Here is a 15,252-nt window from a genome sequence, read left to right as displayed (position 1 = left end):
CAGGGAGATTCCCTTGCTTACATTATCCCAGAAGGTGGCCTTCTTGGTGGCCATTACTTCTGCACGCAGGGTGTCAGAACTGGCCGCATTATCCTGTCGTTCCCCATATCTGGTGGTTCATAGGGATAAGGTGGTTCTTCGTCCGAATCCATCCTTCCTTCCTAAGGTGGTTTCAGAGTTTCACCTGAATGAAGATATTGTGCTACCTTCCTTGCGTCCTAAGCCCAGTCATCCTCGGGAGTGTGCGTTACATTCCTTGGATGTGGTTCGGGCAATCAGGGTATACCTGAAAACTACGGACTCGTTTCGTAAAACGGATTCACTTTTTGTGATCACGGATGGCCCCAAAAAGGGGTTGCCTGCATCTGCCGCGACTATCTCCAAATGGATCAGACAGACGGTGGTACAGGCTTATTCTATTAAGGGTCGGAATCCTCCGTTCCCTGTTAAGGCGCACTCCACTCGGGCGCTCAGTGCTTCCTGGGCCTTCCGCCATCAGGCGTCAGTGGTCCAGGTTTGCAAGGCGGCTACCTGGTCGTCGGTTCATACCTTTACAAAATTTTATAAAGTTGATGTGATGGCATCGGCGGATGCCTCTTTTGGCCGCAAGGTTTTGCAGGCCGCAATTTGAGGAGACCGTTGGTCTACCTCGAGGGTTTTTTTCTGTTGGGTTTTCAGTTGAGTCTCATCCTTTTGTCTGATGAGCCTTTAAAACTTCTAGTTGGCACCGGTTGGGCCTTCTAGATTGGATTTTGATTTCTGTTATCCCACCCCTCATTTGTGGCCCTGCTTTGGGACGTCCCAATTTGATATTAATCAAGAGGACTGCGTCTGTCAATGAGCGACAGAGAAAAATGGATTTTTGTAAAATCTTACAGTAAAATCCTTTTCTCTTAAGCTCATCGACAGACGCAGTACCCGCCCCTCTACTTTTGAGTTGGGTTGGGTTAAATTCTCTGACACTGCTTTGTGACATAACTGACATCCTGTAGCAGAGAGAGAGAGAGGATATACCCTCTGGGACTGCCCCTAAGGTGTGGCCAGAACGTTTTCCTTCTGCCTAGTGTCCTACTCCTGTAGAGGGCAGTATAACCCAATTTGATATTAATCAAGAGGACTGCGTCTGTCAATGAGCTTAAGAGAAAAGGATTTTACGGTAAGATTTTACAAAAATCCATTTATTTTAATATCATCAAAAACTTTATCAACTTCAGATGTCTTTATCAACCAAAATTATCCAGAAATCACCAACACTCCCACGCCCACCCACTAAGACTCAGGCTGATCCAGCATTTAGTTTAAACCTATTCTCACATATCCCCTTTGATTGTTGTACCAAAGGGACCCACCTCATAAACCGGCCGCAATGGGGGTATCGGGATGGGAGCTTCTTGCGACGAATCCTCTCAGGTAACTGGCAAAAAAGCTCTGTCAGGAGGCAATTTAAATAAGCCCCAAAGCCATTCCAGAAGATTTTGAAGGTCATATGACCCTAATTTAACCAATCCTCACTTGACATTCTAACCTTGACCTTCTGAACTCCATCTTCCTATCTTTTTTTATGCTTTTAAATTCTATACCAATCTGAGCAGCTTCAGTAGCTGCTCCAATTCGAAAAGAATGTGTCGTTATTCTTAAATGGCCTCATACACACTGGACATTTTTACAATGGCTGTTTGTGGCATCAGACGTTTTTTCCTGCAGCCAGTAAACTCCCCAGCATGTTATCCTATGTGTCCATAGGCTGTTATCAGCATTTTTTGGCAGGGGCGTTTTCTGGCTGTAAAAAAACCCCAGAACTAGTGGTATTTAGGAGGCGTTTTTCAGCTGTAAAAACGCTCTAACTCTGATAAAAGCTTAGAACGCCAAAAAACATGGCTATTTTGTGTTTATCAACGTTTATGAGCCATAAGCCTTTGTAGGAGTATAGTTTTGCTGAAAAAAAAAAAAGCCTAAAAATGCTACAGCTGAAAAACGCTACTGCAAAAAAAGCTGAAAAACGCCTTCTACAGCTACAGCTTTCTACTGACGTTTTGATAGCGTCCAGTGTGCATGAGGCCTAAATGCGCCAAACATTTCTTTAATACCATTGCAAATTTATAACCTGTTAATGGCGAACCGTCACTGTGAATGAATAATAAGTTACATAACTCCGGCCTTATAATAATATAAGACCTCAACGCCCTAACTGGACAGATACTTTCATCTTGGCATTTGTTAAATGAGATCCAAGACCTAAAGTATCAGTTTTACTAGATTGCAGAAAAATCCTTAAACTGTCTTCCAGTAATAAAACATTAGATAACAAAATACCTGACCTTCTAGCTGGAGATGGACGTAATATTTCAGAAACTCTGAATGCCGCAAAGAAGGCAATTGAAAACTCTGAATTAAAAAGGATAGCTTCATACTCAGAAGAGCAAACCAAATTCGTAATCCTTCATAATTTTGCTAATATGGCAGGGGTAATGGGGGATCTATTGTCATAAGTTAAATATACCCTTCTATATCCTTTAAGGGCCTGTTTACCGAAAAGAAACTGACATGCAGGAAGGTTATAATGACGTAGAAAAAAGGAAATGCCAGATAGAGTTTTACTAAGATGTGACCAAGAGTATTCCTTCTCCATTAATGAAGAAATACCAAAACTAACTGTTCCAAATATTTAGAAATGTCAGTCTTTAAAGAAGATAGAAAGGATAACCATGCAGAAGAATAATTCTTGCAAGTAGAATTGGCCACTGAATTCTGAATGTTCACAAAAATTAAATCAGTTTCCATAAATTGGGCAGGCACAAAGCTCCGACTATTTCACCCTCCGGCATCGGGGAGAAAAATCGGTCCATCTGTAGGCGAGAGAGATTGTCTGCTATTATTTTAACCTTACCTGGGATGTACTTCGCTTTCAACCAGATGTTCCACTTCAGACAAAGAAAAACCAAATAACGCAAAAAAGGAACCACCTGTGGAGACTTGGAGGAAAGACAGTTGACAGCAAAAGACACATTTTTGTTATCAGTGCTTACTAATATTCTTCTATTCGCAAATTGAAAACCACACAATTCAATAGAAACAACCACAGGGAATAACTTCAGTAGTACATTTTTGCAAAAGCTATTAGCAATCCACCTTTGGGCCAGGTAGAAACGCACCAAGGGCTCCTCCAAATTGTCCCGAACCCAACCGATCCAGCTGCACCTGTAACTAAGCAGAATTCATTGTCAGAAATAAATTGCTGCTGCCACAAAGATTTCCCAATAAAATGCTCCAAAGATGTTCTACAAACCAGCCAAAGTCCTCTTTAATATCCAATGTTATTCTGATATGGGATAATAGATTCTTTAAACCTGAGATAGAAACATATATCCTCCTTGAAAAAACTTTCCCCATGGGAAGTACCCTAGCTGCGAATGCTAATTAAAAACTTAAAAGCGATTGTATTTCTTTTAGTGTTACTTTCTTTCTTATATAAAGATAAAAGTAGCTGCATGAGTTTGTATATCTTATCACTAGGAAGACGAAACTTCAATGCTACTGTATCTAACGTAATTCCTAGGAAATCTATTGAGGTTGTGGGAAAGAAAGTCTTCTCTTCAGCCAGAGGGATACCGAAATATAATTACATACTAAAAAGAATGATTGTGGTAAATAAATACAATCATCCAACCCTTCTGGTCCCATGAACCAAAAATCATCTATCCTCAAAACAAATTCCTAATGAATTAAAACATTTTGGATTTAACGGGAGAAGTCTAAAAGCTGACATTATGTCTGCTTTAGCCAGAAAAGCATGCAGACCTAACATCCTCAGCTTCTGCAAAGCTGACTCAAAAGACGCATAGGTTACTGAAGTTAAATTTGGGTCTATCTGATCATTCAATGAATTACCAAAAGGAAATGACAGGTGGTGAATGAGACAGAATTCATTAGGTTCCTTCTTGGGAACCATCCCCAAAGGCGAAACTCGAAAATTCACAAAAGGAGGGGAATCAAATGGGCCTTACATTCTACCAACAGTCACTCCTTAAGCAAATTTTCCTTCACTTTTAGAGAAAATTTTCTAACTGATTTTTTTTTTTTTTGACTTTTTCTTGACTGCAAACCACGATACATCCTGAACCTTCAAAAGGTGGTAAATTAAAACCCACCATGAAACCTTCAGTTAACAGAGAAGCCATCTGCTGGTTTGGGTAATATCGAAAGCCAAGAGAGCATTCTTTGGATATTCACTGGCGTTAGTGCTTTTTTGAAAATTATCTTTTTGGGCCGACTGCAGCTTCGGGAAAACACTTAGAAATTGGGTGAGCACCCGAACAGAAGGCACATTCATACCTATATTTACATGTGTTTAACCATTTACATTGACTGTCATTAAATGCAAAACATATCCATTTTTATACACAATCCCTAAAGCATTTACTGCAGTAGAAGTGGTCTGACGAATAAGAGGTTGCCTTTGCGGCAAAAATAAATTCAACCAAAGACTAACATCCTTGGAACCCCACTGGAGAGAAGGTTGAACGGCTAGTTTTTGCCGAAAAGCCTCATCATATGATAATCAGGAAAGACTGCTAAAGCTCCTGTAGGCCTCAAGGATTATATCCACATTTTGAAATAGAGCTGAACTCTTCTCTGGATATTTCTCACATAATACACTTTCATAGATGCAAAATGCTTGTAACCAGCTATAAAATGACTTTAACACAGGTCTACGTTTGTCATCCTTCATTTTTCCATCCTTCCTGTCATATCTGTGAGAAAAATCCTTTGAAGAGGGGAAAACTCTTACTAAATCTATGTATTCACCTTGCCAGATTTTTTCTTTAAAAGCACCTGAAACATGAAAACCAAGAGGGGAAAGAACACACAGTATGCATTCCCTAGCACCCCCCTCCAGTACTTAAGTGAGGGAGAGTGTGAAGGCTGCACTGCAACAGCAGGACTCTGGGACACAGACCCCTGCTGCTGCACCACCAAGATCCCCTACAGAGCCTGACTGCATTTCAGTTTTATTACGTATAGTATGAATAAGTTGTTCTAACGAAGATGATAAAGCAGAGAGCTTATACAGAGTTTCACACTCGCCAGTATTCAGAGACATGCTGTCCTGTTCCAACTGAGTAATTATAGGTGAAGCACACCGCACAGGAATTGCACTGCCGGCTTGCTCTGCCCCTGCTTGAGAGGATCCTTGAATTGCCTCCTGGGCTGCTGTTTCCCAGGTGGGTGTAGCCTTGGTTGGTTTCCGGATCTTGTTTGTTGCCATGATGACAATTCGATGCCTGGTGACTATACCTGCAGGCTCTGCCCACCTCTTTTTCCAAACCGTGCCTGTGCGCCATCTGCCCAAAGCCGATTCCGGCCTCTCTCCTCCTACGACTGGAATAGCAGGTGGGGCCAGGCTGTAGCTCCTCCGCTGCTGGCGCCTCCTCTTGCTTGCCCTTCGACCCTCCCCCTCCTCTTGCCGTAGTTAGATAGGTGCTAGGTAAGATCATCTGTGTTGCTCCTGCTGCTTATCGAGGAGCCTTATCTATTAGTTTGCCTGTCGCATGTTTCCAGGTGTGATTCACTGGGTCTGAGGGAGTGTCCCCACTGTATCCAATGAGGGAGCTTGTTGGACAGTGGAGGAAACCACAGTGGCACATCGTGTTTCATGGCAGTCCCAGTGGGAGGGCATTCCTGCAATGCATCCTCGGATTGACCATAAATACGGAGGGGACATGTGACAGGGCATCTTTATCAGGAAGCAGAGTCCCAGGAGGAGGCAGACGGCTGGTCTCTCCTCGTGCAGTGTGAGAGGAAAGTGGTCCTAGGCAGTTGGCCTAGTGAACCTGGTGTGGCGCTGAGCTGCAGAGGATCCAGTGTGCTGACAGTAGAGCTGGTGGCAGAGTCTCTCAGGAAAAACAGTGTCGTGAGTACTCGGGGATTTGCCACAGGGTCTGCCTAGGAGAGGGGACCACTCCAGAGAAGTCAGGGAGATCAAGGAGCTAGCTCACACAGGAAGTTTAACAGTAAAGGGGGTGCCGTGTAGATGACCCTGAAGAATAGGAACAAAGGGGGTGCCAGGAAGGGCCCTAAAGATTGTTCTGCAGTACAGTACAGTTTACCTTTAGGAAGTTCACTCAATTCTATTTCACTACTTATGACAAGGTGAAGCAGCGGCCTAGCCGTGACTAGCATTATACAGTGCTACTCAGCGTTAATCAGCATTAATCAGTCGTCCCAGCTAATTGTGCATAGTTATACAAGTTGGAGTATCCCACTCATTCCCTTCTCCCATCCAAGTTCTCAATAAAACCACAAAAACCAAAGCTACTGGACTGTTTCCTGACTGAGCTTAAAACACTTGGGAAAATGTTGAACTGTCATGCTGTTGCTAATGATAACCCAGGGGAACCCGAAACCAGCAGCTCCCAAGGGAGTAGTTTTACATGTATAAAAAAAAAATGGTAATTGTTTAAAACACAGTGCTTTAGCAAACTAAATGTACTGTTTTTTTTTTTAAACTATACAATTAAATATGGCAGATTTCTACATATCGTAAACATTTTTTTTAAGGTTTTCTGTTTCATACATTATAAAATTATATATTACCTCATATTATATAATATAGTTTGTTGTACCATCTATGATACATTTACATCACTAGCGTATTATATTTCACATATATATTGACATATACTGTGTGTATGTATGAAAAAAAATGTATATGTGTTTGTGTGTGTGTATATATGTATGTATATATATATATATATATATATATATATATATATATATATATATATATATATATATATATATATATATATATATTAATATAATATAATATATAGTATCTCACAAAAATTAGTATACCCCTCACATTACCCCTCACATTTTTATTTATTTCAGGTTCTTATATAGCGCTGTCAATTTACGCAGCGCTTTACATATACATTGCACATTCACATCATTTTTGTAAATATTTTATTATATCTTTTTATGTGACAACACTGAAGAAATTACACTTTGCTACAATGTAAAGTAGTGAGTGTACAGCTTGTATAACAGTGTAAATTTGCTGTCCTCTCAAAATAACTCAACACACAGCCATTCATGTTTAAACCGCTGGCAACAAAAGTAAGTACACCCCTACGTGAAATTGCCCAAATTGGGCCCAACACTGCCTTAACCCTCTTGTGCATAGAGTTCATCAAAGCTTCACAGGTTGCCACTGTAGTCCTCTTCCCTTCCTCCATGATGACATCATGGAGCTTGTGGATGGTAGAGACCTTGCGCTCCTCCACCTTCTGTTTGAGGATGCCGCACAGATGCTCAATAGGGTTTAGGTCTGGAGACATGCTTGGCCAGTCCACCTTTAACCTCTGCTTCTTTAGCAAGGCAGTGGTCATCTCGGAGGTGTGTTTGGGGTCGTATTCATGTTGGAATACTGCCCTGCGGCCCAGTCTCCAACGGGAGGGGATCATGCTCTGCTTCAGTATGTCACAGTACATGATGGCATTCATGGTTCCCTCAATGAACTGTAGCTCCCCAGTGCCGGCAGCACTCATGCAGCCCCAGACCTTGACACTCCCACCATCATTCTTGACTGTAGGCAAGACAGCTTGTCTTTGTACTCCTCATGTGGTTGCCGCCACACATGCTTGACACCATCTGAACCAAATAAGTTTATCTTGGTCTCATCAGACCACAGGAGATGGTTCCAGTAATCCATGTCCTTAGTCTGCTTGTCTTCAGCAAACTGTTTGCTGGCTTTCTTGTGCATCATCTTTAGAAGAGGCTTCCATGCAGATCAATTTGATGCAGTTTGCAGCGTATGGTCTGAGCACTAACAGTCTGACCCCCCCCCCCCCCTCACATTCAACTTCTGCAGCAATGCTGGCAGCACTCATACATCTATTTCCCAAAGACAACCTCTGGATATGACGCTGAGCATGTGCACTCAACCCTTTGGTCGACCATGTCGAGGCCTGTTCTGAGTGGAACCCTTCCTGTTAAACCGCCATATGGTCTTGGCCACCGTGCTGCTGCTCAGTTTCAGGGTCTTGGCAATCTTCTTATAGCGTAGGCCATCTTTATGTAGAACAACAATTCTTTTTTTCAGATCATCAGATAGTTCTTTGCCATGAGGTGCCATGTTGAACTTCCAGTGACGAGTATGAGAGAGTGAGAGTGATAACACCAATTTTAACACACCTGCTCCCCATTCACACCTGACCCTTGTAACACTAACGAGTCACATAACACTGGGGAGGGAAAATAGCTAATTGGGCCCAATTTGGACAATATCATTTTGTGGTATACTCACTTTTGTTGCCAGTGGTTTAAACATTAATGGCTGGGCTGTGTGTGGAGTTATTTTGAGGGGGCAACAAATATACACTGTTATACCAGCTGTACACTCACTACTTTACATTGTAGCAAAATGTCATTTCTTCAGTATTGCCACATGAAAAGATATAATAAAATATTTACAAAAATGTGAGGGGTGTACTAACTTTTGTGAGATACTGTATATAAAATGTATTTATTTTTTTTATTTTTTTATTAATATGCTTTATATTTATACCTTTCAGATTATAAGAAGATACAGTGACTTTGACATGCTCAACAATAACCTGCAGGTAATTTTTGATTTGCATTAGTCAATTATTTTTTAGTAAGCTTTTAAGAGCCCATTCACACTAGCATGACTTGTGAGGCGACTTGTGTAGCCCCAGGTCGCTTGACATAACAAAAGCAATGTTAATCAATCAGTGCCGTCTTAATTGGCACTACTGAAGTCGCTCCGACTTCAGAAAAGGGTCCTGTACTACTTTGAGGCGACCTGTGATCCGACTGTCCCATATACTTCAATGGGAGTCGCCTCCTTATCTTAATTGAAGCGACTTGTTATCAGACTTTCCAGGAAGAAGAAAGAGATTAGCCAGGCATTCCCCACAGACAAAGTCGCCTGTCTCTTCAAAGTAGTGCACAAGTCTCTTCCAAGTCTCTAAACAAGTCTCTTCAAGTCATGGGGCGGCTATAAAAGATAGAAGATTGAAAAAGTTCCCCTACCGGTGGCAAAATGTTTGAACTGGTGAAATACACAAATAAAGTCATACATATCCACTCTGCTCATCATGTATTCTGAAATGATACTATTTGTTCCTTTATTATATATAAACAAAATAATTGAGGCTAGCGGGGAAAAAAGCAGATGTTAAACAGTTTAAAAACCTATAAATTTAAAAAATGGATACATTTACTCAAATGAATTATAATTTCTGGAAATTGCAAGGGATTATATGACATCAGTTGCAGCATAGGCTGAATATTGTTACCAGATAACAGACTAGTTTCACTTGCTGCCCGGAATTCATCTTTATAAGTGGTGGCTTTCCAACATAAGATAACTAAATTAAAACTTTTTTTTTTTTTTTTTTTTTTTTTTTTTTTTTTTTTTTTTAGTTTTGGATAGAGCAGAGAAGCTCTGTGTGTTTTTGTTCTCATCTGTTTACATTGGGATTAACCTTCTCTTCATGTCCTGGAGATACAGCATGAAGCAAGAGAAAACCTTACCAAATTGAAAGAAATCCTCTTGTAGACATTTGTCATCAGAACAAGTTTCCTCATTGGAAGATACACCTTCACTTCCTGTTCTGGTGACAACTCAAACTTTATATTCCTCCCTCTTTAAGGCCCCTTCCACACTTGTGTGACTTCAAAGATTTTGCCGCGACTTTTGCCGCGATTTTGATGCGAGTGTGACTGGGCTTATAATGTCTTTTCCTCAAAACGCACCAAAATCATGCCAAAAGTAGTGCAGGGACTGCTTTGAAGTCGGTGCGACTTCAAGTCGCATAGATATGAATGGGGCTCATTGGAAATAATGGAGAACGACCTGTCATGCAATTTTGCAGTCCCAAATAGCATGACAAGTCGCACAAGTGTGAAAGGGGCCTAAGTCCTGGTTCTAACCCTTGCCTAATCTACACAAAAAAAAAAGGGGGGGGGGGCTTTAGATGCACATTATTTCCATAGGAAATAGTATGTGATCTTAAAAGCTTATTCCACCGTTTTAACTATTTTAGATATTTAGGGTGTAACATGAAACATGCATTCCCAATTGAAAGAATTTTGGGGTTCGGCTTTGATTTTTTTTTTTACACAACCGTGTAATGCGAGATCAATTCACAAGAACTCTGAATAGAAATATTGTAAGTCCCATCTGCTACTTGTAGTCTTTCAATGAAGCACAAGTGAGTTTGTCACAGGGTACTTGAAGTCCATTGTTTACTTCCATACCCCATGGTGGATCTGTACCCTTGTACGGACCTGGGGCTGGAGCAAGAGTCTGCCAGGGCCTGTGCATTACACCCATTATGCACTGATCATTGGTATAGTGTTTTTCAGATTCCAGTGCAAAAATATATTACATGAACTTATTTATGTGGGTGCATTTATTTTTTTTTTTTTAAAAAGGTGCACTGTCTATAATTATTTTTTTTTTAACCAGAAAAAGATTTTATTCAAAAAATAAAAGAAAAAGAACAGAAAACATATCAGTAGTATAAACACAAAGTTTCCAAGATGGCATACACAATAGCCAAAAGCATCCATGAATAGCATCACATAAAGTATCTCACAAAAGTGAGTACACCCCTCACATTTTTGTAAGGCCCCGTTCACACTGGGGCGATCCGACTTCCCGGGGCGACCTCCGAGGTCGCGGTCGCGGAGCATTCATAACATTGAAGTGTATGCAAGTCGCTCCGGGTCGCCCCAAAGAAGCTCCGGACCCTTTTTCTAAGTCTGAGCGACTTGTGTCGCTCCTATTAGAACGGGTCCGCAGTTTCTCTATGGAAGGCGACCTACGGCGACCTGTGAGGCGACCAGGTCGCCTCACAGGTCGCCCCAGTGTGAACGGGGACTAAATATTTTATTATATCTTTTCATGTGGCAACACTGCAGAAATTACACTTTGCTACAATGTAAAGTAGTGAGTGCACAGATTGTATAACAGTATAAGTTTGTGATCCCCTCACAATAACTCAACACGCCATTAATGTTTAAACTGCTGGCAACAAAAGTGGCTGTGAGTTATTTTGAGGGGACAGCAAATTTACACTGTTATACAAGCTGTTCACTCACTACTTTACATTGTAGCAAAGTGTCATTTCTTCAGTGTTATCACATGAAAAGATATATAAAAAATATTTATAAAAATGTGAGGGGTGTACTCCCTTTTGTGAGATACTGTTTGTCGTACAAAAAGCCCACAACACTTGTGCATAAAAGCAAAGAAAAATGTAACTCTGTTTTCACCTTTAAAAACAGTTGAAGCACTCACAGCGCAGTCAAAACAATAGTAAACCCATTTCTAGAAAGCGTGTAAGTAGATGAATTATCCTCGACCAATTAGTAATCTATCCAACAGCAACTCCAGTGGGCTCAGACCTAGTGTGTCCAGCCATGGGCACGAAAAGCTATCAAACCTGTGGGGTTTGCCCCTGTGCTTGTAGATATACTTCTCCAGTGTCAGAGTTTCTCCCATACATTGTAACCATTCTTTATGGGAAGGGGGATTAGTGGACTTCCAGTGTCTGCGCAGAACTTTACTGGCCTGCAAAAGAGCCTTTGCTACTGCTTCTCTCATATGGGCCTGTAACTGAAGGTTATCCAAGATGCCCTTATTCTCTCTGCAGAAGAGACGCTTGAGAGGGGATATGATATCAATGTACAAACACTGTACTGGTGACCATAGCATAAGGAACAAACTTTTCAGAAAAAGGGAATACAATAAGACACGTGGCCACTCACTAAAACTAGAGGAAAAGTGGTTTAACCTTAAACTACGTAAGGGGTTCTTAACTGTCAGAGCAGTAAGGATGTGGAATTCTCTTCCACAAGCAGTTTGGGTTGAACTGGATGGACTGATGACTTTTTTCAACCTCACATTCCTCTTGGGCAGCCATTCTCATCCAGGGTTCCATGGAACCCTAAGGTTCCCCCAGAGGTTGCTAGAGTTCCCTGTGCTATATCTGATTGACCTCCTGATTAAACATGTGCAGAACCGAAAAACTTGTTTAGTTTCGGATAAATTTGTAATGTTACTAATTTTATTTTAGTTTTGGAATTTGTTTCATTTCATTTCCTTTCGTCTATTTGTTTTCTAATGAATTCCAAATTTTCTGAGTGATTCGAATTAAAATCGGTCGAAAATTTATTGACTGATCAATTTTCTGTTTGAAGAATAGCTGGTTGTTAAGGAGCGGGCCGGTCGCTGTACCCTTAAAAACCAATAAGTCATCAGCTGTTAGCGGGTTTCATTGAGAGCGTAGGTTCTCCTCCCAAATTTATACCAGACCCTGCGAACATGCAGCGGGACAGGTCAGAAAGGGGGGGGGGGACGTGCGAGCGCTGTTTCCTGAACCATACCAGGCCACAAGGGCCTCCTCCCCACAACCCCGGCCAGTGGTTGTGGGGTTTTGCAGGCAGGGGGCTTATCGGAATCTGAAGGCCCAGCTTATCAAGAGGGCCTCCAGATCCCAGCCCCCCTATGTAAACTCATTCACAAAAGAAAGGGGAAAAAATAAATAACACAAAGACCGTTTTTGACAATACCATTATTAACAAAAAAAATATATAGCCCCTGAAGTAAATCCAGTGTCAATCACGATGAACGTGGGGTCTGGTATGGATTTGGGAGGGGACCTCATGCCATGTTTTCCCCTTTAAAATCTATACCAGACCGGAATTCTTTTGTTTGCATTCAGCTGTCAGTGGGGAAACCGCTCCACTTTTCCGCCGGCGATTCCCTTCACCATAAGAACAATCATAGAGGCTGTTAAGCCGCTTGATCATTCCTAAAGGCGGCGGGAGGGGACACCCCCCACCATCGCCCTCCGGTGCTTCTATATATAATATACTGTTTGGGGGTTCTGAGTAATTTTCTAGCAAAAAAATGATGATTTTTACATGTAGGAGCGGAGTGCCAGAAATGGCCCGGTATAGAAGTGGTTAAGGGTCCACTGTAAAATATTAATTGAAAATTAAATAAAATGGGTAATAACTAAATGTATATATGAATTTAGAAAGAAAAAAATATTTAGGAATTCTTATACACTAGAAATGCCGACATTTGATTTATGATGAAGAAGCCTAAAAGACCATTTAGAACAGAGTGTGAACCTCAATTTCTTCATTTAACCCTCCAGGTGTGAGAGTATTAAGAGAGTAAATCCAGTAAGTCTCTTGTTGACAGAGACTTTTGAAATGTTAAGCAGCAGGATATGTGGCATGTCATGTCGAGGTATGGCCTCGATGACCCAAACTTTGAGTCCGAAGGTGGGTTTTTGGTGATGTTTAAGTTAGTGCCTATGGACACTGTGTTTGTCACAACCACTTCCAATAAACCGCCTGTGCTCCCCAAAGCGCTTACACAAGGGCCTGATGCTTCTGCCTACATAAAATAACCAACATGGGCACATCAGACAATATACTACATACTCTGTAGAGCAGTTGTAGAACTCTTTGATGGTTTAGGTTTTACCTTTTTATCGTGAATTATTTCTGACCGTGGTGCACAAATTGGCAGGTAGAACAAAGTGTTTTCTTACACTGGTACATACCAGTGAGAGGAATGAGAGTAAGGGGCCGTGAGGTATAGGTATCCTGAGGCTTTTTTATTTGCTGGGAGCCAGTTTACTTTTGATGTTCCTGGCCCTACGGTATGATACCTTGGGGTACATAGTAAGAGAAGGTGTTAAGAAAGGATTCTCTAGTAATATGGACCAATGCTTACGTAGGATCCCTTCCATTTTTCTGTATTGAGCATGGAATTGCGTGGTGAACTGTAGGGGCTGTATGGAATCAGATGTGATGGTATTCTTAAATTTACAAGTAGGCTTTTTTAAATAGGTATGGAAGGCTTCCTGGATGAGGGGGGCAACGAGGGGGGCAGGATACCCTTTTTCAAGGAATTTTTGGGTGAGAAGGTTGCCAACTCTAGAACTGGATGTAAGAATTGCCAGCCGTGGGTTTAACATCGTTTTGAGCAAACATTAGAGGGCCATCATGGGCCAACTCCAAGTCCAGAAAGGCCAGTGTGTCAGGATCTTGCACATAAGTAAAGGAGAGCCCTAGAGTATTGTTATTAAAATATTGTGCAAAGGCATCCACTGTATGTGCTAGTCCGTCCCATATGACGACTATGTCATCTAAATAGTGACCATAAAAAACTATGTGGGCAGCAAAAGGATTGTTACAGGAAATGTAAGAGTATTCCCAAGAACCCATTGTTAGATTGGCATTGTTAGATTGTTTGTTTGCCCCTAGAGCTGTGTCATGGTTTTAAAGGCAAAAAGTGCCATCAAATTCAAAATAATTATGTTTAAGGGACAACTAAGTAGCTTCCAGGATGAACTGTGCCTGTCTAACATTCATGAGAGGGTCCTCGGATAGAAAGTGTTCAACAGCCCGAAGGCCCACTTCATGAGGTATAAAGAGAAGATACCTCAAGTGAGACCAACTGGTAAGTAGGCTCCCAGTTATATGGGGCAAGTGTTTCTAATAGATGTATGCCATCCCGGATGTAGGATGGCAACTGCTGTGCAAGTGGCTGAAGAAACTGATCTATATAGATGGGAAAAACTGCTTGTAACACTGTCCATGGCTGTCAGAATTGGGCGGCCAGGTGGGTTGTTAAGGTCCTTGTGGACTTTAGGCAAGTGATAAAAATAAGGAGTTTTGAAAAATGGTTTCTTAACCACTTAACGACCGCTCGCCGCAGTTTAACTGCGGCAGGTCGGCTCTGTTCCGCGAAACGACGTAACTGTACGTCGCTTCCTGGAACCACTAGCGCGTACGCCCATTTGCCACAGGGGAAGCTGATCAGTGGGTCCGGGGGCCACAATTGCCGCCGGGCACCCGCGATCGCTACCCGTGGAGACAGAACTGTGGTCTGCCACTGTAAACACGGCAGACCGCTGTTCTGTCAGTTATGAACACAGAGATCCTGTGTTCTTCTTATTTAGGAACACAGGTCTCTGTGTTCATGCAGAAAGCTCATCCCCCCACAGTTAGAAAGCACCCCCTAGTGACCCATTTAACTTCCCCTGGTGTTAACCCCTTCCCTGCCAGTATCATTAGTACAGTAACAGTGCTTATTTTTAGCACTGATTACTGTAGTAATGTCACTGGTCCCCCCCAAAAGTGTCAAAAATGTCAGGTGTCCCGATTTGTCCGCCGCAATGTCGCAGTCCCGCTAAA

The 15,252-nt window shown here is 41.8% G+C and overlaps 1 protein-coding gene across 2 annotated transcripts in view; it reads left to right on the top strand.

Moving 5' to 3' along the window:
* PXK (PX domain containing serine/threonine kinase like) overlaps positions 1-15,252 on the top strand; it is a 174,724-nt gene that overhangs the window by 69,380 nt on the left and 90,092 nt on the right. For both annotated transcript variants that reach the window (XM_082265566.1, XM_082265567.1), the window contains exon 3: positions 8,577-8,624. In XM_082265566.1, coding sequence (XP_082121692.1) covers positions 8,577-8,624 — 48 coding nt within the window. The remainder of the gene's footprint in view (positions 1-8,576; positions 8,625-15,252) is intronic.

The sequence above is a fragment of the Pelophylax lessonae genome, assembly GCF_965119305.1.
Source record: "Pelophylax lessonae genome assembly, chromosome: 8".
Taxonomy (NCBI): Eukaryota; Metazoa; Chordata; class Amphibia; order Anura; family Ranidae; genus Pelophylax; species Pelophylax lessonae.
This window is presented reverse-complemented; position numbering and strand designations above follow the sequence as displayed.